General features: G+C 41.3%; 1 protein-coding gene across 1 annotated transcript; it reads right to left on the minus strand.

Annotated features, from left to right (window-relative positions):
- Positions 1 to 254: 254 nt before the first annotated feature.
- emilin3b (elastin microfibril interfacer 3b) lies at positions 255 to 15,104 on the minus strand. The gene is made up of 6 exons (XM_010751693.3): positions 14,375 to 15,104; positions 4,108 to 4,230; positions 3,427 to 3,749; positions 2,849 to 3,183; positions 2,377 to 2,727; positions 255 to 1,805 (listed from the first exon to the last, which is right to left on the minus strand). Exons 1-6 carry the CDS (start codon positions 14,557 to 14,559, stop codon positions 654 to 656), a joined length of 2,469 nt encoding a protein of 822 aa, XP_010749995.1. The 5' UTR covers positions 14,560 to 15,104; the 3' UTR covers positions 255 to 653.
- Positions 15,105 to 25,804: the final 10,700 nt, after the last annotated feature.

The following is a 25,804-nucleotide window of genomic DNA, read 5'->3' on the forward strand; positions in this document are numbered from 1 at the left end:
TGACTTTTGGAACTTCTCTGCAACTTAAAGCAATGCAGCAGGAAAACAAACACAACTGTCAAAGCAGAAATACATATCATTTTAAAAAATGCGTAAAACAGAAGTTTACAAAATGTAAATAGCACCAAGAGGACATACAGTATTTTTCCAAAAAAAGACCAGACAAGTGTCCACACAGGGGATGTCAAGTGTGCTTGTCAGTAGAAACCCGTAGCAGCGTATTAGTCCCATGTCGTCACTTCGTTTTGTTATCATTCCTCTAATACAAACAGTTTAACATCTTAGCAATGCAGTCACTTCATATAAGTTAAAAAAGGTAAAATGTGAAAACAAAACAATCATGATCAGAGAAAAACAAAAACAAAAAAACAAATGCCCTATAGAATAAAATCTCAAGGGAAAACAATTGCCCAGCTATACAACCATAGGTGTGTCTTTGTATTCTGTGACTTCCTCACTTCACTAAACTAAATACCCGGGACATCTGGAGGTACTGGGGTGGGGAACTAATGGGAAATGACTTTCACTGGTTCAGTTGATTTGCATCTGTGCAGATGGGATTTAAAAAAGAGAAGGGAGAAGCAGAGGAAGTCAGCCCAATGAGAAGCACACATAAGTCTCTCTTAGAAAAAAATAAATCTGTAGCTCAAATGCTACTGGTCTCCTTTTTGGTTGGCTGTTTCCCTGGTCGCACAGTCTTTGACCTCCCCTTTCAGTTCAGCTATCTGTTCTGAATGGTTGGCCAGAGTGCCATTCACCTGAGCCAGGTAGGAGTCTGAGTGTCTCTCAAGCTCTGCCCTGATTCTCTCCAGGTGCTCTGCCAGCTCCCCAAGGTTGCTGCACTGGCCCTCTACCTGGCTCACCCTGCTGTCAACATCCTTTACCTCCTTCTGTACTTCTATCGCTGTGCTCCGGCAGCCCTGAAGCTCCCCAGACAGCTGTCTCTTTAAGGCCACTAACTCTCCCTTCAGCTGGGCCAGTCGCCTATCCCCGGCCCCCAGGAGGTGGGCTTGGTGGCCCACTAGTTTGGTGATTCCTTGCACCTGATTGACTAACTGGTGCTCTCTCTGCTCCCAGGTGGAATTAGCATGACCCACTTCACTTGCAATAAAGTTAATAGAGTCCTTTAGGCCCTTCAGAGTGCGGTTCACAGAGTTGATGTTGACCTTCAGCAGGGTGATCTCTCCCTGGACGATGCCCTCTGTGTCCTCCTGGGCAATACGGAAGAGCAGGTTCTGCAAGGTGTTGTTTAGGTGGTTCAGCTGGTTAGAATGGGTGTCCAGGCGGTCAGTCATTTTCTTCTCCATCCCCTCACATTCTTCCTCTACTTCAGTGATACTAATACCCCCTGCTGGTGGGGTAGAGGGAGCACAGGAAGAGGTGCACAAGAGCTCCAGATCTATTAATTGTTTCTGAATGCCATCCAGTTCTCCCTCCACCCTCCTCCTCACAGACTCTATCTCTGTCTCCAGCGCTGGGACCACCTGACCTTCCAGGACTGCTGGAGAAGTGGCATTACTTAATTTAACTTCCTCAACAGCGACAAACACTCTCTCCTCCAGGGTCTTCAGCTTGTCCTCCAGCATGGTCTTGAAGCCATCCAGACCACCAGGGAGCCCTGCTACTCCATCAGGTCCACCCTCTGTGGCATTGAGACGGCTCTCTATCTCGATCAGGCGGGTCTCGACCAGTGTCTCCACGTGTATGCTCTGGTCAGTGAGGGCAGACTGGAGCTGTCTCTGAGATTCTGTCAAACCTTTAACTGAGTCCTCCAGCAGCAGCACACGCTGGGACAGACTGTTCACCTGCAATGATCAATAACTTATTAGTTCACTCATAATGCATTAAAATGACCATTTAAATTATATATAAAATTTCAATACACAACTCAGATCTTTCAGATTGGTTATACTATTTTTACTGTGAAGTTTATTTCCCACTTTAGTTTAGCCTCAAGACTGGAAACAGAGGGAAACACTCAAAGGTAGGTTTGATCAAATGTAAAAACAGGACAACATTTGAGAACATTGACTTGCTAGTTGTTTAGCAACTTTGTGATTGTGTCAAGACTCAGGAACAGTGTCTATTCCCAACATAAGCACTTATAAAAACACAGACTACATACTGTTTTTCACATACTAAATAATGGAAATACAGTTTGTTTATTATTTAGCTTGAGCTTCATATTAATCATACTGAAATCAGCAAGAAAGAAAACCCTACCCGAAATGTCAAATTATTCTTTTGAGCCTACTGTCTAAACTATTCTTTTCTTTATATCAAAACCCCATGAGTAAATTTGTTTAAGAAAAGTTTGCTCGGCAAACTGGACGTGCATGCTGATCATACATATTACAGTCACATCACATGTCATACCTGTCCACAGCAGCTCTCTGTGAGAGTTAGACCCTGGATCTGAGCCTGCAAAGAGCCCAGCTCCTCCCGGAGTCCAGTCTCCTTTCCATCTAGAGACTGCTGCATCTGTTCCTGACCATCCATATGATCCCTATGGCACTGCCTCTGCACCTCCCCAATCTTTGTGTCACAGTGATTCTCCAGACCAGTCAGACGACGTTCAAAGCCATCCAGGATCTCAGCCCGCACTCCAGCCAGCTTTATGTCCAGGATCTCATCCAGATAAGCAGTGGAGCTAGGGCCGGGGATGGGTCTGCCTCTAGCTCCTTCCAACAGCTTCTTCAGCTGGCCATCATGACTCAAAACCATTCCCTAAAGACACAAGAATGGCATTGTTAAGGAAAAGGACATTTTATAAAAGAAGATGGAGAACTGGCGCCTGTGCAGACCTGTACAGATACTGTATACTAATAACTAATACACAGTAGAATACCTGAATCTCCTCTATGATGTGAGTTTTGGCTCGTAGCTCATCTCTCACTTCTGTCACCCTCCCTGCTAAATCTCCAAAACCATTGAAGGTTTCTCCTCCTCTCGGTCCATCTGGGATTACTTCAAATCCCACTGTAGAGTCTGGCACACGGGGAGGGTTTTGTAGCAGGGACACCAAGATTTTGTTAGTGTCTTCCCGGAGAGATATGCGCAGTCGCTCCTCAAGGCCAGCCACCACCCCATTGAGAGTGTCCAGACCCTGGGTGAGGCGACGCAGGTCCTCCTCCATCCGGTCCAAACGTTCACCGGTCACTCCTGAAATTCCAAATTTGTTTCCTGTATTTCCAAGGATCAAAGAGAAAGGACATTTTTTTTTTGCTTTAAGGAAATCTGCGAACACTGAAAAATAAATGATGCAGCGCTAAAAACATTTGAAATGTGCTCAGATGCACACACACACACACACACACATGTAATAGCACATACAAACATGTAATAGCACATACAAACAGCAGCAGAGAAAGTTTAAACCCTGTGGCTTTACAATAAATAGTTGTTTGTTGTTGTTGTTGTTCTCACCGTAGTTTGGTTGTCCATTTCCAGTAGGCAGCTGTCCTGAGGGTATTGGTCTGTGGTCAGGCACACCCGGCAAGGGTTTGCCAGGCTCCAGCTGACCTGATCCAGGCCTCTGGTCTACGGGGGGTCTCGGGCCATGGGGGAAGCCCTTCATCCCTGGGCGATGCGGCACACCTGCACCTTTGAAAGGTGGCATCATGACATCAGGCAGCGACGTGGGTCCATCAAAGCAGTCCGCCCCAGAGTAGCTGGGACAACATCTCCACTCAAGCTCAGTGACAGTCTTGTAACCCACCTTGTACTTTGGCTTGAAAAATGTCCTGTACCTGAATGTAACATGACACAAAACATGTTACCTATCAGAGGTTGAATGGCATGGTAGTATGATAGTAGCAGGTGTTATTTGAACTCTGAAACAATCTTTTTTTTTTTATTAGAATTGAACAAACATATTTTTTCCCCAGTGGTGTCCGTCTGTAGAAGAACACTAATGTGCATACAGCTGAGGACCTTCACGTCATTATATAACAGTACATTATGTGAACACTAGAGGGCAGCATTGATATAGAGAATATTCTATATTGTCCCTAGTTCTAATTACACATTTTACACTCCAGCTAGACTCCTCAGGACTCCTACGGTTTCATTTCTTGCATTTTGTTGTGTTTTGTTTGAAAAACGTACATGACAACAGGACACTTTTGACCCCAGATGCACTTGGTGGTGTACTCCGCCTTCACAAAGGTAGACACTCCATCCTGCATGATGCATGTGATGTTCTTCTGGACCACATAGGCACAATGGTTTCTGTGGGGGACAGTAGAGTGACGTTAGAGTTAAACAAATTACAGCACTGACATATTAACACTACAACACTCAGATGACTGCAACCCTTGTTTTGCTATGTTCCTGTCAAACTCAGCATATTAAAGTCACTGATCAGAATTGGGCTGTGGCCACAATTGGTGGTGATAACAGGACACTTTTGACCCCAGGTCAAAACTGGTGACCTACTGGTCACACCAGTAGCTCATTTAAAAAAAACAACAACTATTGCTGCTTTGGTTGGATACAACGTTATATAAAGACAACTTTTCTATCTTATGTAATTTTGGAATAAAAAGATGTCTGTTTATGACGATGGATGCCTCGAATAGGATTTATTCAGTTTGAAATTGCATTTTTTGTTTTGCAACCTATAACCAGATCTGACAGGCTCTCTTTCATAGAAGAGCAATACATTGCATTAAGATAAATTATATTGTTAGAGGTTTTCCTGTTTAATATTAAAAACCACAAATTTGTGGATACCTCTGGCATTAGGCAGAGTGATGGCAGATGATATTTGCTGAGATTTGCCTTGATGGATTGTCTTTTGTTTCCTTCTTGTTCAAAATGATAATTCGGCAACCTCCCTCCCAACTCAAAACACATTTTAAAATCGACATGTCATCGATTTACAATTATGGACACTGGGCTGAAATAATTTATGCAGGCAAGAAAAAAGAAATATAACTGAGACTGTTCCTGATCCTGTAAGTGCTGAGATACATCCAGAATACAACACATAATAACTTCACTATAACTACTTTGAGCAGTTGTTGCATCATGCTGGAACTGGACCTTCTCTCCTCTTCTCTCGCTTCATTGCCAGTGCAGCTACAGCAACTGCTAAATGTTCCCCTGGCCCCCGTGCAACACAGGAAACGATGATCTGTGCTCTTTAGGCTCACATGTGAAGCATTTCTTACATTCAGAGGGGAGCATTTAGCAACACATGCAGTACTTAACGTTGCTCCACAGCTGTTTCAGGACAAATCGAAGTGTTTGGAGGAGCAGGGAGGGACACGGGGGCTGGGGAGGGTCTACATGCCAAGTTAACAGGTTCAGAGGTCTAACAGGCAGGACAGTCTGTCAGAATCTGTGAGAAACCGCTGCACTGCTGCTGCTTTCTGCAAATCGCTGACTGTGTCGACAGTGTGTGTGTGTGTGTGTGCGTGTGTGTGTGTGTGTCACCACTCTCCCTGTGTTGACATATGTTAATAGCGGTGGAAGGAAAAGGGCAGGAGTCAGAATGACAGAGCTCCTTTCATACCAGCCTGACAAGCTGCTGCCAGGTCGTGCGTTGTTAAGGAAGTGGTGGTTATGACCTGAACTGATGTGGTATGATGGGAGTTGTTAAAGCACTTTAAACTCACACAGGCAGTTTACTGACTGCTGCAGATGACTTTTTTTTTTTTTTTTGGCGTAAAGAAAGTAAAACATCTTGGCTGAAAACATTGTTTTTATGTATCAGATAGTGCTTACTCATGTACTGTTTCTCTCAGTGTGCTGACATTACAATGCTGCTCATAATTTGCTTTCATGCATTTCCCCCTCCCCCTCCACCACCCCACCTGCAGGCTCTTCTTTATGATTCCTGAGGGGTGTGAAGGGGGTTTACGCTGGTCACTCCCTCTGCAATCATCTGCTGCTCACACAAAACACAGAGTGCCAAAATAAATTACATTTTTCTTCATTTTTCTCTGGCACAAATATATCTGTACAAGATCACATTCTCATGGTGATGGTAATAGTGTTTCCTGGAGTAAAGAAAAACTGACAACACTGTCATCCAGAGAATATCTGTACTATGGTAAATGGTTTAGGTTTTATATTTATATAGTTTGTAGTGTTAAATGAGTATAGTTTCTTGCTCATGAATGACAGATTAATCAACTGCATCAGTTTTAGGAAAACTTCTATAGTCATATCAGGTTTTTTGACAGCTGATGGAGAGCAGAGTGCATGAGTATGTCTGTGTATACAGTACAGTAAAAGTGTGAGCCCTCTCACATTACGTGCAGAGCTGATCAGTGGAGTGAAAAGTGACCATGTTCACTGTTTTTTTTGTCAGGTGTGCATCTGGGGGGGAGCCAATGACCTTCAGACTCACACACAATGGCTGAAAAGTGCAGGAATCCAGATGTACATGGGATGAAAAACGTTCTCTTGGTCTCTGTTTCTGTCCCCCAGTCTGCGCTTTGCCTGTTTTCACAGATCTGTCAATGTCATTTGGGTCTGCAAGTGATATTTTATCCTCACTGTCTTACAGACAGAGGGGTTCTGGCTTTGTGAGAATCAAAGTCGAGCGCTGAGATAAATCCTGTCCCTCTGCGCTGCAGTGTCGGTCAGGGCAATCGCAGGTCACCTCCTCTGCTGTGTAAAAACAGATCTTTATAGGACAAATGTTGAGTTGAGAGAAAGTTGCACAGACACTCACACACTAGCACACACAACACACAAGCATTGAAGCTCTTGGCCCTTTTATGTCACATCCACAGAGACCACACAGCTCTGCAGGATGAGGCTTACACTGGCTTTATCGCCAGAAATTCGAACCTGTGATGTGTAATAGTCATATGTGAGAAGGAGTGTCATCTTTAGTGTTTTTGGTTGCCTGAGCTATGTCCATCTGCTGCAGAGTAGGTGAGAACTTTGTTTTGCCTGCGTGTGTGTGTGTGTGTTTGGAGGATGTCCAGCCTGAAGGAGACAGCACTAATCTGAACACCTCAGGGGGGATGAGAAGTCCTGATCCAGTATGATCTAAGATCAGTGGATACACAGGGGAAGGAGAAAGAGAGAGGGGAGTGGTACCCTTCTCTGAGCTATTTTCTCACCTCATCCGTCAACCAATGTGGCACATGGAGACTGCTTTTAAAAAGTATAAATACATTCTGATGTTTGTTTTAGCAGATAGGAGGGGCTGGTCTCGCAGGATAACCCACTTGTGCCAGTCACTTCACCAGTGAAATTAACTTGGGGAAACTGCTATTTCACAACTGTAATAACTATATTACCAGTGAAAACACAAGACGTCAATTAGACACAATGTTTCAAATATGCAAGGCATCATGACATTGTGAAGTTTGATCAGAATAACCGGTCAAAGAGAAATGAACTGTTTTTAAAAAAGCTTTATAGATGTCAGTTGAGGGCAAGTGAACTTCTCTTTAGCTTTGGGGCAGCAGCAGCAAAGGTATGATCAGCTTCTAACTTTAACTTTGCCCCTGGGACAAGCACAAGCATCTGGTCAGAATGACCTAGAGCCACTAAAGAAGAAGAAGGTCAGATAAGAAACCACCAACATTCATAATAAATCCTTAAAAGACTGAGAGCCTACAGCTATTGTTTAGCCATTTTCATCTTTGCATGTTAGCAGCTGAGACTGATGGGAATGTCAGTCAATCCATCCAATAGATTGTGACATATTTAAGTCTAAACCAACAGATCAACCAACATTGCCATCCTTAGACCCATGCAGGCAGCATGGCTAAGAATCTTTAACTACAGCTGATTCGTTTGCTTTTTCTGACTGGACTTACCAACCTTCTCTAATTTATCTAATGTGATTACATTCTACATGTCTGGTATGCAGTTTAAATTAGGGACTAACATGCTAATTAAGTTTTATTGTTACTACTTGTCTGTTTTGACAATTGGCTTCTTGCATGTTAAATATCTCTGGGGATATTTTACATATTTCAAACTCTTTTCATATGAAAACAATTCCCTGGTGTAAGAAAATGTAAACAGCAAGTGTACAGCCAAAATAAATTGATGCACACCCTTACTGAACCACCCAGCCCCAACTGGCTCCACACTGATTCAAATTCATCAGTGTATTAAACGTGCACCTTCCACCATCACTTGACCTTGCTCTCTTCCTCCCCAAACAATATCAAAACAGTCTTCACCTCCTTTTGCCATGACAAGAAAGCCACACTTACTACTTCTCTTACCTCACTTTCCTCTCTCACACTTCCCCCTCTTAATGCCAAAATATTGTCTTTTTTTCTGTCATTGCAGCGTGTCATTTTTTGACTGCTACACTGGTCCCACTGTAAATATTTCCAGTATAGCATTACAGTTCCTAAATCGCTTCACAGCCTCCCAGGGGAAAAGCAGAATTCCCATCTCGGATTCTCATGTGGAGCGTTTTCGGCAAATATTATTACTGCCAGACCTCCACCCTCTGCTGGGCCCAAAACAACTCACCTTTCAATCCCCCTTTTTCTCATAACGTTCCTTTCTTTATTTCTGCAAAATATGCATACTGCAGGTAATCTCTGTTTACTTATCTACGCATACCATTCCTGGTCTTGTCTGTGTTTCTAATACTGTTTCTGTACTGTTTTTTTCTTCCTCTTTTAATTTTTTTTGAAGCCTCTGTGTTGCCTCATCATGACCGGGACATCTCTGGCCCTCTCAGCTGCTACTTTTCCTTCCATCGCTTCCACTGTTTTGACTCTGTGGCAATGAAAGGGCTGACCTTAGTCATTACTAACCGCTCTCTCACCTGCAGGGTTCCTGACTGTTTGAACCCAGGCCACCGCTGTTGCCTCTGACAGATTTATGACTGGAGCAGACCAGATAGAAAAACAAAGCAATCTTTAATAGGGCTCTTAACAACCATGTCTATGGGCTAACAACTCTCCTCCAGGGCCCATCTCTTTCCATATATGCTTTTAATGAAACTTATTTCTAGCCAACTGGCAGATCTTGAATACCCCATGGTGCTAGGATGATTGACGTTGCTCTTGTGGCTACTGATTATGGTTAAAGGAAAGATGTGATACTCCCAGCTCTAGCACCAAAGTGACACTAATCCTAGTGTCATTCACTGCCAGCTTTTGGTTATTATAGTTTAAAGGCAGACCATTACTTTTACATGTGCTTTTGGCTATCAGCCTCTAATCCTTGCTGCAGCAATAAAAGCATGTAGATATGGAAAACGTTTAAATATTTCTCATCGTTAGTTTTTAAATATCCATTACTGCTGTAATAACTAGTAACTACTAATAAATTGCTTTGTTGGACATTCATATATTCTTTATGTTGTGTTGTTGTACAGTAAGAGGCTCAAATACCAGTAGTGAAAAAACACACCACTAACTTATCCTCAGGCATTTCCCAAAGCACATAATCCTCTTTGAGTTAGAATAGCCCTCTTGTGTTTTTGAAATAAAAGGGTACTAAAACAGAATTGTTAGATTTGTTAGGCTCACTGTACTGTTTATGCGTAGGGATTAAATCAATATCAATGTGGGAGGTGGATGTTGAACAAACCAAAGTAATACTCTTGAAACGAAATATCAGATAAATCACAATATCAGGTGCTACTAAAAACAAGATACAGCTTGAAACTAGGAGTGGGCAGTTTAAAACAAAAATACTCTCTGATAGCGATAGGCCTCATATCAAGAGCCAAAATGAAACCACAACCTCTGGGTTTCTTTTACAGAAGTTAGAGGCCCTTATTTAAAATCTCATTGATGTTTTTTTATTTTTTTATTTTATGATTAATACTACTACAACAACTTGAACAGAGCCTTTCTCAATGTATGTATGGCATGTGGCTATTTCCAAATGTTAAGATAAGGACAGTAGTTCTTTGAAAAATGAACCAGGGCTAGCCTGGATGTGGCATCATGCCTTTGACTATCTATGTGTGTCATGAAATGGAAAAAGAATGACAAATAAAATATAAAATAATCAAAATGCTGCTTTCTCCTTTTTTTGTATCACATCCAATAACTTATCACTTATCCAGATCTAGGTCATGGTCATGTCTAGATAGTAACCCTAGAGAAGCTGCAAAGCTCTTGTGAGATTTATACCCATTGAGTTCACTGAGTTGAAAGCAGTGACGTTGGCATGTGAATGTTTGTGTATAAGCGGGCTTAGTATCAGTGTCAGCCCTTTGGATAGAAAGCACTATACCACTCATGATGAACAGTTGGCACTTTGTATGGCAGCCTCTGCCATTAGTGTAAAAATGAAAGTCTATTTATCATTTGTTATGCAAAGTCGAATGTGTAGAACACTGACATAAAATTGTTGAGTTTGGTAAGTCTCTCCCCCTCGTAGAACCAACAAGCACCAATCTCAAGGTTACCATCTAGACACAACCCTGGGTCATTGTAGTCCAGATGTCCTCCTCTCCAGCAATGTTCTCCAGCTTCTCCTGGGGGATCCCAAGGCGTTTTCAAGCCAGATGGAATATACAATCTCTCCATGTCACACATGTTCTGTTTCTCCTACTGTGCCCTAAAGTAAAACCTCCAGAGGTGATCTCATCCTCTCATCCGATTCGACTAACAGCCATACATCAAGCAAGGTTAACAACACAAGACATAACATCCAGCTAATATTACTTACTAGTCCAACAGCAAGAAGCCCAGCACGGTGTCTGTCTTTCAGGCTTTTATTTCATGAACCTTTCACCAGTAACTGAAAGTCAGCCCCATATTTACTCTTGTCTGGCAACTTCTTGCTTGGTCATTCTCTTTTTGTGTCCACAGCTTCGTCCCTTTCGGTATCTTCACCTCTGTCATTATGTCCATAGAGGCTGTTGGCCATACTCAGTTCTGGCAGGACACCAGCTCAGCTCTCCGTCAGCATTCCCCTGCATCCCAGGACTGAAAACCTCTTCTTCCAAATGGTCCAATGCCTGTGGCACAAGCTAACACTCCCCTGGTGCTGTGAACTCACGGTCCGGGCAGCCTGGCTAACAATCTGAGCTAACATTATTTAAAAGCAGCTATAGTTCACAGCGGTTCGCTGTCCATTTTAACTCTGTGTTTCAGCATTTATAAAAGATATTAAATCCTTATTAAAAATCTCAAACATTTTGTCAGAAAGGTCAGTGAAAACAGTAACTTAATAAAAATAATAAATATTTGTTGGTAAGGGGCTTGGGAATTTACTGCCCAGTCTCTGTGACCCTTAGCAGGAGACTGGCTCCATTCTTGTCCTCCGCTGGACACTCAACACAAACTTACAACAGCAACCCATAACCTCTAACCTCTACCAACTCAGTGACCTTTCCCCCTTGATCTCTGTCCCATACATCATCAAAAAGTCCTTGAATGTGTCTCCAAGCTGATCATTGAAGACATGTGGCATCTGCTGGGATCCTAATTGATTTATACAAAACCCATTACCCAGTGGATTATGCTTCACCTGTTGTTGTGCATTTTGTGTTGGTATGTTGTAGTGCAACATGGTGAGAGATGCTTGTAAGATGCTAGACATATTTTTATGTTTGGTCTTTCCTTTTATGACTTATACAGTTACACTCAGAATATGATAAACAGGACAATTTGTAAGTTTAATCATTAGTGTATACTCACCTGAAAAAAATATTTTTATGTTTTTAGTATCTTAGAATGAGACTTTTATATCTACATTTTATTTGGATTAATATTTGCCACTTTGCCAAAGCCTTGGCTCAAAACACCCTCCTGTAAATCTGAACTAAGCCACCCATGCACAGTTATTTCCATGGCCCAATTTAAACTATACAATAAAGCTGTGACAGGTACACTATTGTAACTGCTGAAGATGCCACAGTCATTGACTAAAAGGCTATATATTTTCTCACGACTACAAATGGTTGCAGTGAAAGGAATGACTGTGAAATCAAATGACTCGCTCTGCTGCCAAAACACAGATAATAATTCAACATGACGAAAAAAAAAAAGTCTGTGGTGCACCAACAGCTGAGAATTTTTAAATATCTCTCTAAAAAACAGGCGTGTTTTGTCCATGTGACTGTGTGGTCTCTAAGAAACAAGAGTTTGAATTTACAAGCTTTAAAAGTGTGACAGAAATCCTTCACAAAATTACACATAAACAAACATACTTCACCCATACATACAGTATGTACACACTCAGACACGCACTTTCACACACGTCACTACACGTGTTATTTTTAAGTATCTATTTCCACTGACCAGTCAGGCCGACAACAACTGAGCTCATATATCTGTAGTGGTGGTCTGACACTGACACATCCCCAGGGGCCACTGTGTCCAAGGTGGGTCAGCAGCTCTTGTGTCAACACTATAGTTGGACACAGACACATGTGGGGGAATATTACCAGCTACCACTAACAAGCAATTGCTGACCATCTGTCATTACTGATCAGTTAGTTTTGATTAGAACATTCTATAACATCTGGTTAATCTATTATTTTGAGATTCAGGGTCGGGGTTTGTGTATCTGGTATGAATTGGTATGGGTGAATATAAATAAAATCTCTTTGGTGTGACTTTCAAAAAGTAAATGGATGCCACTGCCATGTGCCATCAACATGCAGTAGACATGAGGAACAAAGTTTAAAGTGTCATATTTAAAGGGAAGTAAGATGCACAGCAAACAGCAAAGGCAAGTTCATTTGTATGGCAATATTGGACCACAGGGCTTATTATACACATCAGTTTAACTGTGGTTCAATTTTTCATCAATAAAGTTGAGAAGATACTTTTTTATCTATCAAGAATAAATCATTTAATCATTTAATGAGGAGAGGTAAAACATATTTTATTCCAACTTCATTGGCAACAGTGTATGTATAATAAAACAGAAGATAAAATTGAATAAAACTGATGAATCACTTGAATAAAGTAAGTAAGTGTGGCAGCAAAAACATGATCATGAGAGATGTGTCAAATTCACTGATTGCAGCTCCCAGTTTTGCTCCGTTACTCTGACAGTTACGGCGTTACATTATCAGTAACTCCAAAGTGGTTGTATTTACATTCAGTGTGTTCTGGTATGTTAACGTTAGCTCAACAGGTCAGACATTTAGCTCACTGTTGATCAGTAAATATAAATTTCTACATGTGGTAAATAATACAGAATATGTGAGGTGTGAGTGCAAAGAGTTTTTTTAAAGGCATTTTTGACAGAGCTGTGCTGAATGACAGATCAAGCAATATAGCTAATTATATTTGCTATGACGTACCTAGTAAAATAATGTAATTTCTTTTTCAATGCAACGCAACACAGATGTGAAAGAAGATACATTTTTTGAGTTCAGCTTAAAAGAGGTGCTGGGAGAGTAAACATATGATGGCATGCTGCCTGGAAATGGAGGAAAAATTGCTGAAGGTGAGCAAGTGAAAGGTGACGGACATGATGGGATGCTGAAGAGATTGTTCCCTGAAGATGAGGGTACATGGCAGGCTAGGCAGGGCCGCGGGATCAGCAGTGTTCAGTGGCAGTTTGAGTGAAGCAGCAGGTAGCTGGGGAGCTGTCCAAAGACATAACAGCTCTCAGGGGAAGCCAAGCAAAAGAGACGGCGAAGGGAGGAAAAACCGAAACCGAACCTTCAGGCCAAACATCAGCCATCTCTATCCAGGCAAAATATATCCACAGGGCTCTGTTTCATCTCACAGTTTGGTTGCTTTCAAATAGCATGTGTATACTGTAGATTGTTTTTTTTTTTTACTTGCTCGTGTGGTCCTGACAATATCAGTCATATATCACACATCACTTGATTAAAAACAGAAGATCCATCACCTTTACTTGCTAATACTGTAAGAGTTAGGTAGGAGAACAAACAAGCTTTCAATATTTCAATGCAAACTCAATTGAGACCACTGTGTTATTGTTTTAATATTGATTGGAAATTAGGTCTCCTGTCTGGGAGTGGGTGCCCAGCTGTATTGTAAGTCTTGCCTCTAATTGAGCCCCCACCCTCCCACAACACATACAAACACACACAGTGGCTGTAAGCGATCAGTGCTCTTGTCATCAACTCAGCACCACGCACCATAAAGACCATGATGATGGCTTTGTTTTCATAATGCAGCATGTCAGTTGTTGCTCTAAAATGTTTATCCCAAGCCACAGATGGTTTTAGGTGTGAACCACAGAAAAGGGCTGATGGTGAGTAAGAGAGAAACAGAGAGTCAATTCAGGGATCCGTTACCAAGCCGATGCCCTAACTAAAACCATATTTCTGCAACTCACTGGTGACATGTGTTCTCAGGGGAAATACAGTATGAGGTGGGTCCTGCTTGCAAGTACTCTAGCTACTTGGAATGATTCAATACCCAGCAGAGTGGGAAGGAAAATAAAACATGCATTAGCGCCTGTGACATATCCAAAACGTTGCACTTACTTGTGACGGGTCATGGGCTTGTTTGGTGAATGGTGCGGGTTGAGTCCAGCCTTGAACAGGTTGTATCTGTTTCCATAGAAAGGGTTGACAGAACCTCCATAGAAAGTTCCTTTACTGTCCACCAAAGATAGCAACAATCCTAAGAATAAGAACTGTGCAACCAGTTGATGCGACTTGTTCCTCATTCTTTTTTTTTCTTCTTTTCTCTAAGTCTTTAAAAGCTCAGTTTATTCCAGAGTCTGGCTTGTGAGGAAAACAAGTGATAGCTGTAGGTCTCTCAGAGTGTGGTGTTGAAGATCCCCGGCTCACGTGCAGTCTTGTCTTCTTCAGTGGGCCCTGAAGGAGACATGGAGCCCAAACAGCTGTAGCATCAGCAGCATCTCGCCTGGTATGCTCTCAGTTCGCACACTAACTACAGACTGAGCACATAGGACAGAACAGAGGGAAAACTAGTGAGGCTGAAGAGGGAGGGGAGATGAAGAGGGGCAAGGAAAACAACACAAAGGTGTGCTGGAGGAGGGGAAAGGAGAAAGAGTAGAGCAGGACAGAGGAAAGAAGGAGGAAAGGGTGTGAGTGTATGTATCTAGGAGAGTTTCAGCTCCGTACACACACACACACACACACACACACACATGCAAGCGTGTGTGAGACCTGCTGACTAGGTTCGACCCTCCAAGTCCTCTGCACTCTGCATGAGTGAGTGTGCTGCTCTGCTGCCTCTGAAGGGGCAGGCAGACAGACAGCCTGTATTTGCATATCCCACCCCAACTGCAGGATGACTGCTTTACACAAGAGGGGTGTGTGTTTGTAGAGAAGGGGGGCAGTCTTTTCCTATTTCTTATACACATAAATACAAACACATATAAACACATGCATTCAGATCATATCTAAAGAAGAAACTGTTACTCAGTTCTGGTTAATCCCTTATAGTTGTTCCCTCTCCTACTCTGTCCCTTTTCTTTCCAATCTCAAACTATCTAAGTTTTTCTCTCTTTAATCCCTTAACAATTTCATTTCTTTATCCTCTCCTTTTCTGTCTCCATCTGCTCTGGGTGCAGCTGTACATCAAAGCATAGCCCCTGTGTGCAATGCCATGTGCATGGCAGCGGCTGCAGCCAGCTAAGTCGCTGCAGATCTGGACACAATAGGACCTCCTCCTTGCCTCACCGCAGTCAGTCATTAAAAATCCAAGCCACAGCTTCAGTTGTGATCCACACCCCGACCCCCTGCTTATGTCTTACCGCACTTCCATGTAGCCCTTGAATTCATGCATAACTGCCTCCTGTGTCTTTCAGAAGGTTTGGCCTGGGAATTGTGCAAATCAGTTCAGTTACTTTAATGAGAGAGCGTCAGTGTTTGATCAGTGTTTGAATGAATATTTGCCGAGCCCTAGAAAATGTTTCTAAAACGTTGTGTCCCAGATCCATTTTTAGAAGAAGCCAAACAAAACAAACATTGGGAACATCCTTTAAGTGTTTGTGCCTGGTTACCAGGGAGTGGCACAGCTAAATTAATTTGCGCATCCAAAATTGGTAAGAAATAGGTCATGCTGGATGGTGCAGGACATTTGATAGGCCCCTCCATTTCAAATTCTACAGTACCTCTACAGCACTCTCAAGATGATGTAAAGTTAGCCAGTGATGCAAATCTCTGTGTTTCTGTTGAAATTGGTTGACATTTGCTGTTGTAAATTCTAGTGCAAACAAGCAACCAAAAAAATCACAGACTGAGTCACAATTTTATCTATTCTGGTCCCAATGTTATCAGTAAGAGGACAATGACTATGTGTAGCCCCATCATGACTTATCAGTGATTTCAAAAGCTACTCTGAGAAGGAAGACTTGGAAGGAAGAGGATCGTGTTTGAAATGGCCTCTTTGTTTGGACGGTTGGTTTTGCGGTGTCCTTCTCACCTGTGTGTGGACCACACACCATTTACTCTGCTTTATTTACTCTTCATTTACAGGTCAGTGTGAAAGAAAAACAGACAGCTTCACGGTATGCAAAGTGGAAGAGTATCCACGTACATGTCAGACTCAAGAGTGTTCAAACAGCCATGCAGATGGTCAATCTATCAACCAATGTGTTTGTAGTTGACAAAAAGATGAACAAAATCTTTGAAAAAGAGCCTGCAAATCACTTTTGAGTTATGGTTCTTTATGTCTTTTTATCTTATTCCATGGTATGCATGCTGGTATGAAAAAATTAACCCATTTATACTGCACAGATTCAAAGATCTACAGTTTGTGAAGCTGCTGAAGTGTTTACCCTTCTGCTGAAGATTCATCCCATCACACTAGAAACTATCACCTCACAAAAACATGGAGACAGTGAAAAGGAAACTATTTCTAAATCTTTGTCTATTCTGGCAGACAGTTCTGCGCTGAAATACCATTTTTCACAGGAATGACTGGCACAGGTTTAAGCAGATGTCTGCCACAGCACTCTGTCCAGATGTTAAAGAAAAACTAAAGATATCTGTGAATCTCCCACTTTGAGTTTAAGAGTTTATGATCATTTCAACCATTTAATGCAATCATATTGGCCTCATGAAAGAACAAACAATCCAACCAAAATATATATAAGTAGAGAAGAGTCATCGTTTAGTATTAAATCAGTCATCATACCATTTAGAATACACACTGTAAGCCAAAAAAAATATTTTCTGTTTGGATTATTACTGTGAATACTGAACCAAAATAGTTTCTGTGGTCTACAGTATAAGTCTCTAAGTTTCTTGTTCTCCTCTTTTCATTTCCTTACATTTTATGTAGAATAGATGCTCATTCTACTAATATTGGACTTCTTTTGTGCTGCATCTGTGAGTAATTTCGGATAAGTATCCTTATCTGCTCCTCACAGATTCCATACTCTGAATGGAAACCTGAGATGAAATTCATGCAATATTTTAAAACTCTGTCACCTCCTGAGCTTTGGCTAACATAATATTTTGGTATTCATACTGAATACAAGGCAGTGACTAAGAGATTATACCGCACAATGAGCAATTTCCTCATCTCTTTATGGTTTTAGATTCAGCATATCATATCCTGTTCCAAGTGACATAAAGCTTCTGTCCAGTTTTTCCCCTTTAGTGCCTGATAGGAGCCACCAGAGTCTCAGCAGTAAGGGAGTCAAAGTTAATGAATCCACTTTAATGAAACAGGGCACCACTCAATTTGTTTCATTTCCCTAGCCCTTCCATGAACCATCCCCATCATTGCTATCAGTCTTCTCCAGGATTTTTATAGTACATACTTATCAGATTTAGACACACGGTCACATAGTGAGGGAGAAGTACAGAAAATGGAGGAATTCCAGTTAAATGACATCAGCTACTTAGCAATGAGAAGAACACTTAATCCTTTCTTATAGTAGTGACCTGGGAAGCGACCCAACCTTCATAAAGAAATTAAGCCAAGGCAAATAGCTGTCATTTATTTACCTATTCCCCAGGGGAATAGTGTACAAGAAAATCACTCCAGGTGTCAAAGATATGCTAGAGCCGGGGAGTAGTGCAGTTCAGCTTCAGCTGTAAGGTGTAAAAAAGAAACATTAGTCTCTTAGTGCATCGGATTTAAAACCACCCAAAAAACAAAGTTCTTCGAAAAGAAATTAATTTGCACTCAAGCCATTTGGTGTGTTAATTTTTAGGTGGTGTGACCCTCCATCTCTTACACCATAAAATCTGCTCGTTAACATGTGACACCAGCAGTAAAATCAGACCTCCATCTACAACAGTTTAAGATGGACGGTGATAAATTACCCACTCTGCGGGCATTAAGGTCCCACTGGTGGTTTCTAACCAGAGAGGGAGGAAGTATTCTGTATTGGCTTGGGGATGGTACAGTAAGATTTTACATGGACTGCACAGAAAAACTGGCTTACACAGGAATCCCACTATCACATGAACAGATGAGACTAATTTAAGTTTGATTTCAAGTTAAAGGTCCTGAAAACATATTTTCTCAATCAACTCTTACCATGGGGGATTGGATCTGACACAAACCCAGTAGTTTGTTTGCAGGGGTTTTTTTTGTTTTGTTTTTTTTACATTCAAGATTTCTGCATTTCTTTTATTATGCTCTTCTCACTGGTTTAAAGTGGAGTGAAGTTTCAGTTAAAATCTGATTACAGATTTAGTCACTATTGCTCAAATCTGATTAAAACATAGCTATGCTGTCTTGAGGAAGGTTAATTGAGTTTCTGAGTGATAAACTCTTAATGAAAAGACAAGAAAAGATGCTTTTAACTTTGATTGAGATTGAGAAATACTTGGATAAAAGCCTGTTTTGGATTCTTCCAAACTTTTTGTTTTTCGAGAGTTGTCAAGTGTGTTTTTCTAACTCCACACCAAAGAGTAGCCATTGTTGATTGAACCATTACAGACCCTCAAATAAGGCAGGCAAACACAGGAATTTCATGGGGGTCAAAGGGGCCTTCCTGTGATGGAAACAGCTTCTTTTTCCACAATAGGACCAGGAGGATATACACTCATAAAGATGTAGGTGTGGGAATGGAATGGCATTTCGGAGTGTACACATGAAAGCATAACAGTCACTTTTTCCTCTTCTCTTTGCAACCACACAAGTCCCAAAGCACTTCTCAGTGTCGTTATCACTCCATGTCAGGTATGCCAGTGTTTGCTGTCTGTCCAGGTCTTTAAATAAGAGTGAAAGGGGGTAAATGGGTTACAGAGAGAGAGAGAGAGAGAGGAAGGGCAACATGTGTTCGAGACAGAGAGGCACCTCTTTGAGTCTGTGGTGGCAGCAGCATCTTGGCTGTGTGAACGTGACAACTGTTGCTGCTGAAAGAGAGTCTCAGTGTGAGCTGGAGGTGACCCGTAAACTTCCTGGAGGTTTCATCAGGGAGAGATGAGAAAGATGTTCGTTGTCTACTAATATCTGTAGCTCTTTGTTTGAAATGCTTGTTTTTAGTTTCTGACACTGGCAGGTACAATGTACAAGTACAATGTATTGATGTGCTGCAGTGAACTGTATTTTATTGTTCATTTACAATTCTCACCCCAAAAACATATCACCAGGACATCAGTATTGGATAATCCTGCAAAACTCTTGATCGGTTGTCACATTTTTTGCTTTCTGCATCTATGATACGGTTGAGGATGTTATGAGGTTATGGCATATAAACATGATAGGGCTAGGAAATGATAGTTGTTGCAGGTAACACAATTGTCTTTGACTGTACCGCTGATCTGTACTTTACTGTGACTGTGTAACTCCCATCCACCACCCCAACTTCAACACCCATTTTTAAAAATAAATAAAGGGGACACTTCACTTCTAGTATTTCCATGTACAACCTGTGTTGTGCAAAAATCTTTCAGTGTGATTAATAGGATACTGTTGCATAATATTAGCAATTACATGTAACTTGCTTACAAAAGTGCCTTACCATAATCATTGCAGTGTTTATAATGAAGCAGTTTACTTAAGCTGATAATGCTCTGGTTTCCCTACCATTGCTGCTGTTGCTCAGTGGTCTCCATTCTGCTGCTGTCTGCATTATGTGACATTCATTAGTTGTATATAATACAGTATCAGACATGAAGGTGAAAGATTTTTCCTGCTGTTGTGTAACCCTAGTCATTCATTATTTGCTACAATGATGGAGATAGCTGCTTCTACATATCCTGAATGGGTGTCTTATCAGTTCAGGAGTTTGTGTGCTTGAAGTAAGGAGACAAGGTTCTTTGTAGTGCAGGTTTTTAGTGCTCTCCCACAGATTTGCTTGTGAGCAAAGTAATAGCCTGCTGTAAATGTTTCCTCCTTCAGTCTGCATCTTCTCATGTGAACTTATTTGCAATGGAATTAATTGTAAATTTGTCTTACTTGCCATTTACCAGAAACCTTTGGAGGGAGAAAATCACGTTGAGTGAGCTGCTGATTTGAGCCAGAAGTCTAGGCTATTTTTCATTCCTGACCTAGTAGTAGCTGAGGTCATTTTTTCTTGTGTATGTTGTTTGACAGGTGCCTTGTGATGCATTGTGATACTTTCCATGCAGTCGATTTCTGAAGTGGTGAAATCTGTATGCTAATATTTATACACATGGGTTGAATTGTTCATGTGTTACCCATGGTGTTGTTTGCCTCTGTGCAACTCATGTGTAGAGGCTCATGTTGTATATTGGGAATGTTAGTAATTAGCAATATAAACATGGCCATTGTCTTAGACACAGCCTATTTACATAATTATTTTATTGTAATATTATCTTAAGGAAATTTTAGGATGAGAGAAATATTTCAATTCAACAACATCTGTGTGACTGCCTGCTCTTAAAGTCACAATGTTTATAGCTACAATGCAGCTGCACATCACTAACCTTAAGCCCATATCCATGCACTGATGGCCTATTATTAATCCTACATACTTCAAGACTTTATAAGAATAAACTGCTCCAAAATGCAAAAGTCGATAACTCAATGCTGCAAAGCTGATGCGTCTGTTATCCATCTAAATTCTTTATACAGTGTATTTTGCTCAGTGGTTGGAGGTGTAGAAGTATGGCCACACAGCAGCTGGTTCTCAGCCCACACAGAGGAAACTGGCGTGGTGAAGAGTGATGAGGTCAGAGCATTGACTCCAAATAATCTTTATATACACTATACAGACTCTGTATTCATACAATGACAAATCTGTTCCACGTGAGTTTGCTTACTGAACTCTAACAAATAAACCAATTCATTCACGCCATCCTTGTTCTTTTTGAATCAATCTGAGGACTTGAATAAGTCTGTTCTTTCTCTTCCAACAGTGTTTTCCCGAAAACGAAGACAGGATACATCAACTTAAATAGAAATTGGATTTGTGTTCATACACATGTAGCATTGTGCACACCGATGTGCACAATAAACCAAAATGAACCCAGTGTACTCTGTGCAGAACAGATAGGTTAATTAGATTTTGCTAATTCAGAACTTCTGCAAAGAATTTTAGGTAATCCTCAACAGTCAGTGTTCTTGTGAAATGACATTTCGTCTTTCAGATATTTTTCTTCCAAATAAAAGTGTTTTTAAAATAGATGTGATCAATCTTTTTACATCAACTGAAATGTAATACATACGTCCTGCAGGTTTACAGGTTCAACATAATCACTGTGTATTGACAAAGTTTATCTAACACGGCTTTTAAATGACCGTAATAATATCAGTATTGTTAAACTGCTGAGCCCTGTGACAGCACAAGCTAGATGCAGTCTATATGATTTATGGGTCAGTCATATGAAGCATGAGCTCATTCCAACCAGCACAGTATCTAAGCTCTGCCAAATGTGGTTGGTGCAATGCAAAATTACATTGGATTTGTAATCAATGCTGGCGCTCGACATGCACTGACATACACACACACACAAGCACAGGCTTCATTCTCCCTCCAGTGGGTACGATAGTCTGCATCCAGTCCACATCTGGTTTACATCATAGCCAGACCACGACCACCACCACCCAACCCAGATCTATCATGAGACACACACATACATACACACACATTTCAATCTCACTCATTTTTAATACCTCATCATGCACGGCTATTTCAGAGTGAAACACAGAAGCACAATGTTATACTTCATCCTACAGCAAGAAAACTGATTTCAACACATTCATCCTCAGCGCTTAAACACTGTGACAAACATCGTCTTGACCTGCTGTTGGAATACATTAGCATAGCAGACACACATGTTCAGTTTGTCTGCATGTGAGCGTGCATGCAAACACTTAGTACTTTAATTGCTGACTTTATGTTTTATTGTAAATGCTGCAAAGCTGGTGGGGGTGAGCAGTCTCCAGAAAATATGAGGTGTGTTGAGATGAACACACACTCACAATGAGCCCCTTGTTTCCTCAGCAATGTGTTCTCAGTTGCAAAGCAATTAAAGACTGGTTTACTAGCCAGGACTGCTCTTTTCTCTGCATGTGACGCAATCCTCCAGGTTTGCCCAGCTGAAAGCTGAGTGATGGGTAGGGACACACACACACACACACACACACCAGGAAAGCACAGGCACGCATGCACGGAAGAGGGAGACCTAAACGCACGTGGACTCATGCATGACTGTGTGCACAAACATACACACATTATTTAAGCTTAGCCAGAGCTGCCAGAAGGTAAACATTCTACCTTATTGCAGCACAAGGCATGCCCTGTATGAGGCTCTTACTATACCAACCTTATAATGATGATAAATCTCGATGAGTGACAGACTTTACCATGAAGTCACAGTCATTAATGTGTTGACTCAACATAGACATAGATTTATTGAACACAGACCTCAGTGTTAACCTTTTATTTATGCAGCGACATATATAAATGTAAGGGTAGAGTAGGTCAGATGAGTGATGTCAACATCCACCTGTTCAACCTTTTTCATAGATAAAGAGAAAAGGAAACAGAAAAGAACTGCGCTTACCAAGTCAAACCTTTCCCCCACTTCCTAAACTAAAATGTTTCCTGAATGAACTCATTGTTCATATTTTTTCGTTTCATTTTTTTCTGCCCTGTGAGATGAACAAAAAGATGTGCTGTAAATATGCACAGTTTTTTTTTTTTGCTTTCCTTCTTCTGTATTTATTTAATTGATGGATGGATTCGCAGGTGTAAGTTCAGCAAAACATTCATTCGTCAGTCACTGATACTCATTTTTAATACCTATCTTTAGATAAGAAAAGGTTAAACTGTGCTCACCATAACAACGAAAAACAAATATTCCAGTGTCTTGTGAGGCTAAATATTATTAGTTCTCAGTCGGCTCCTATCCATGGCTCAGACTGGTATGTACTGTACAGGTTGTGTTTTTTTTCCTAGAGAAACTACCGCACCAGGCTGATGTGCCTTATGATAGCACTGCAGGGTGTGTGAACGGGCATAACTTTCTCCATGTGTGTAAGACGTGGTCTTTACCTTTTTTTTTTCACTCTCTCTGAAACCTCTCCAGCAGCAAAATAGACACACATGATGAAGAAGGATTATTGTTGTTTGGAGAGACTTGAAACAGGGTTCCACAGTATCTGGCCGACTCAGGGTCAGTGAGTTTAGGATTAAGTTGGTGATGGAGTGGAAGAAGTCTTGGCCATCTTTTTTCTCTCTCTCTCTCTCTTTATTTTCACAGTTTGGAATGAAAACCAGTTAAAGAACTGTGCACTTATTTTGCTTTTCTGCACTGCACTGTTAAGGCGCTCGTATCAATTCAGAATAGATTAGCATACTAAAAAGGAAATAAATCAGTCTAATAAATAGGCTTTAGTTATTTTCGTCTGATAGCTGCTCATGTTATCCCGTCCTTATCTGCGGCAGAAGCTGGAGCACACAATAGCAGCCTTGTGTGTTCTCTTTCCTGTGGCTTGTGGTGAAAACAACAGGAATGAACCAATCACTCTTACAACTTTGTCTGGTGTGTGTGTGTGAAGATGTATGCGTTTGTGTGTGCCCTAATTTGGCCTAGCTGAAGTGTGTGTGTGTTTTTCCCACACACACTGGGGGGTTGTTAATGGTTCACATGAGGTCAACACTTAAAAGGGTCATAAACTCACAATACTAAAGCCATCATTGGCTTTCCTTGCCCATATCCTTGAATATCACTCATCGGCCCAAAAAAACTCCTCATTCCTCAGTCCCTTGTTCTCCTCCAGCCCCGAATATGCATGGTGTAACACTGACAGTAATCTTTGTCTCTATTCCATCCTTCAGATGACTACCGAGTCCCCCACCCCTTCCTCCGTCATCACTCCATCATAATGGAGGAATTTAATTCTTGAGGCCAACCAGTGTAGTTCTCCAGCCGCAGCTTGGCTCCCTATAAGCTGATTCTGTAGTGTGTTAACTGTGATTGGTGCCGGTGTCACCACCCTCTGAAACACTCGGACACAGTCCAAAACCACCCTTTACAATGAGACCAGGCATCAGGAATCACAATAAGCTTTCACTTTTCCACAGCATCAATGACTGGTGCCAACTGGTTTCTTCTGGCTCGTCTGTGTAAAAAGCTTTCAACTAAAAAGCCCTTTGGAGTGTCAGTCAAAAACAACAAAGCTCCAAACACCCAACCACTTACTTTCAGTCTCCAAAAACAGAAGGCGCTCAAACGGTTAACGGTAAACGGTCTCCCCATTCAGGGAGTGAGAGAAACATGTTAAAAAATTGAAAGCAGAAATACTTCAAGAGCTGATACTAAAATAGACGTAACTGCATGGTGCTTCACTACTTCTAAATCTTCTAAATCTGAGATATTACATTAGGTTATATTGACTTAGTGGACACTAAGTTAACTTGAAATAAGTGTGTTCAACCATGTGGATACAACAATCATGCAAGTGCATTAATTTCAATATGCTGAAGCACTACATTTAGAAACAATGAGATTTTTTTGTTTTGTTTTTGGCTGCAGTCTGAACAGATGACTTTTCAGTCTGTAATGGAAGATGTGTAGAGTTTTGCAGTCTTGTCGTCAATCATACCATCATTATGGAGCAGCACATCAAACACTTGTGATTTTGTTGAGCTATAACTGATTGGCAATAGAGGAGCATAGTGAACTGCTGGACTGTATGGTTTGTCCATGTTATGGATGAAGGATGGGCCTGAGCTCATGATAGGCAAGTACCAGCATTGTGAATCAGATTCAAGCAGCAACTGGCAGCCAGTGCAGGTTGTGAAGGAGCAGTGTAGTGTGGGGAAACTTGGGTAGGTTCAAGACCAATTGAGCTGGTCCTGCACATGAAGGCAGACCAGCCAGGAGCAAGTTGCAGTAGTTTAGGTACAAGATGACAAGAGCCTGGACCAGAACAGAGACACCACAGAGTTCTCAATAGTAACAGACAAGTCATGAACAGGAGATACCTGCCCTGAAACAAAGAGTTCAGTTGTTGTTTTTTGAGGTAAGAAGTCAGCAGCTCACCAGTGATTATACAAATCATCCTGTACAGTTTGGGGGCACAAGAAAGACAATACACAAAAAATACACAAATTCTAACCTCATGATGGTAAGAGGTAAGGTTGGGGATCACCAAAGTCAGTAGGCATCTCTTGAGATCATGAATGTCGGTACAAATATTGAATCCATTTCATGGTTGCAACATTTCAGTCTGGCTGTAGACCGCCCAACAGACTAACTACCATTGCCATCTCCAAAGGCACAGGGATGGTGTAACTAAATTTCAATCAGGCTAACAAAAAGGAAACAAATTCTAAAGAAATAAATATAAGCCGAAAGCCATTCAGACCGTCATTTGCTACAACACAAATTCTGTGCTTTTGGCAGTCTTCTCAGACCAGTGTCCATGATTTAAGTGGTCTCATGCTACGTTTATTTGTACAGCCCTTAATCAAAGTTGCAGTCTCAAAGGGCTTCCCAACAGCCACATAATGAAACAATAAAAAACCCCACTAAACTTAGAGCTTCAATCACAACAAAGGAAAG

Source organism: Larimichthys crocea, chromosome XV, assembly GCF_000972845.2.
Source record: "Larimichthys crocea isolate SSNF chromosome XV, L_crocea_2.0, whole genome shotgun sequence".
Taxonomy (NCBI): Eukaryota; Metazoa; Chordata; class Actinopteri; family Sciaenidae; genus Larimichthys; species Larimichthys crocea.

What these genes read in the sequence shown, in the direction of transcription:
- emilin3b (XM_010751693.3), bottom strand. Translation starts at nt 14,559, where the DNA reads ATGAGGAACAAGTCGCATCAACTGGTTGCACAGTTCTTATTCTTAGGA. An exon ending in AAATGGACAACCAAACTACG is followed by an intron (nt 3,184 to 3,426) that starts GTGAGAACAACA and finishes TTGGAAATACAG; the next exon opens with GAAACAAATTTGGAATTTCA. An exon ending in CAGAGAGCTGCTGTGGACAG is followed by an intron (nt 1,806 to 2,376) that starts GTATGACATGTG and finishes TGATCATTGCAG; the next exon opens with GTGAACAGTCTGTCCCAGCG.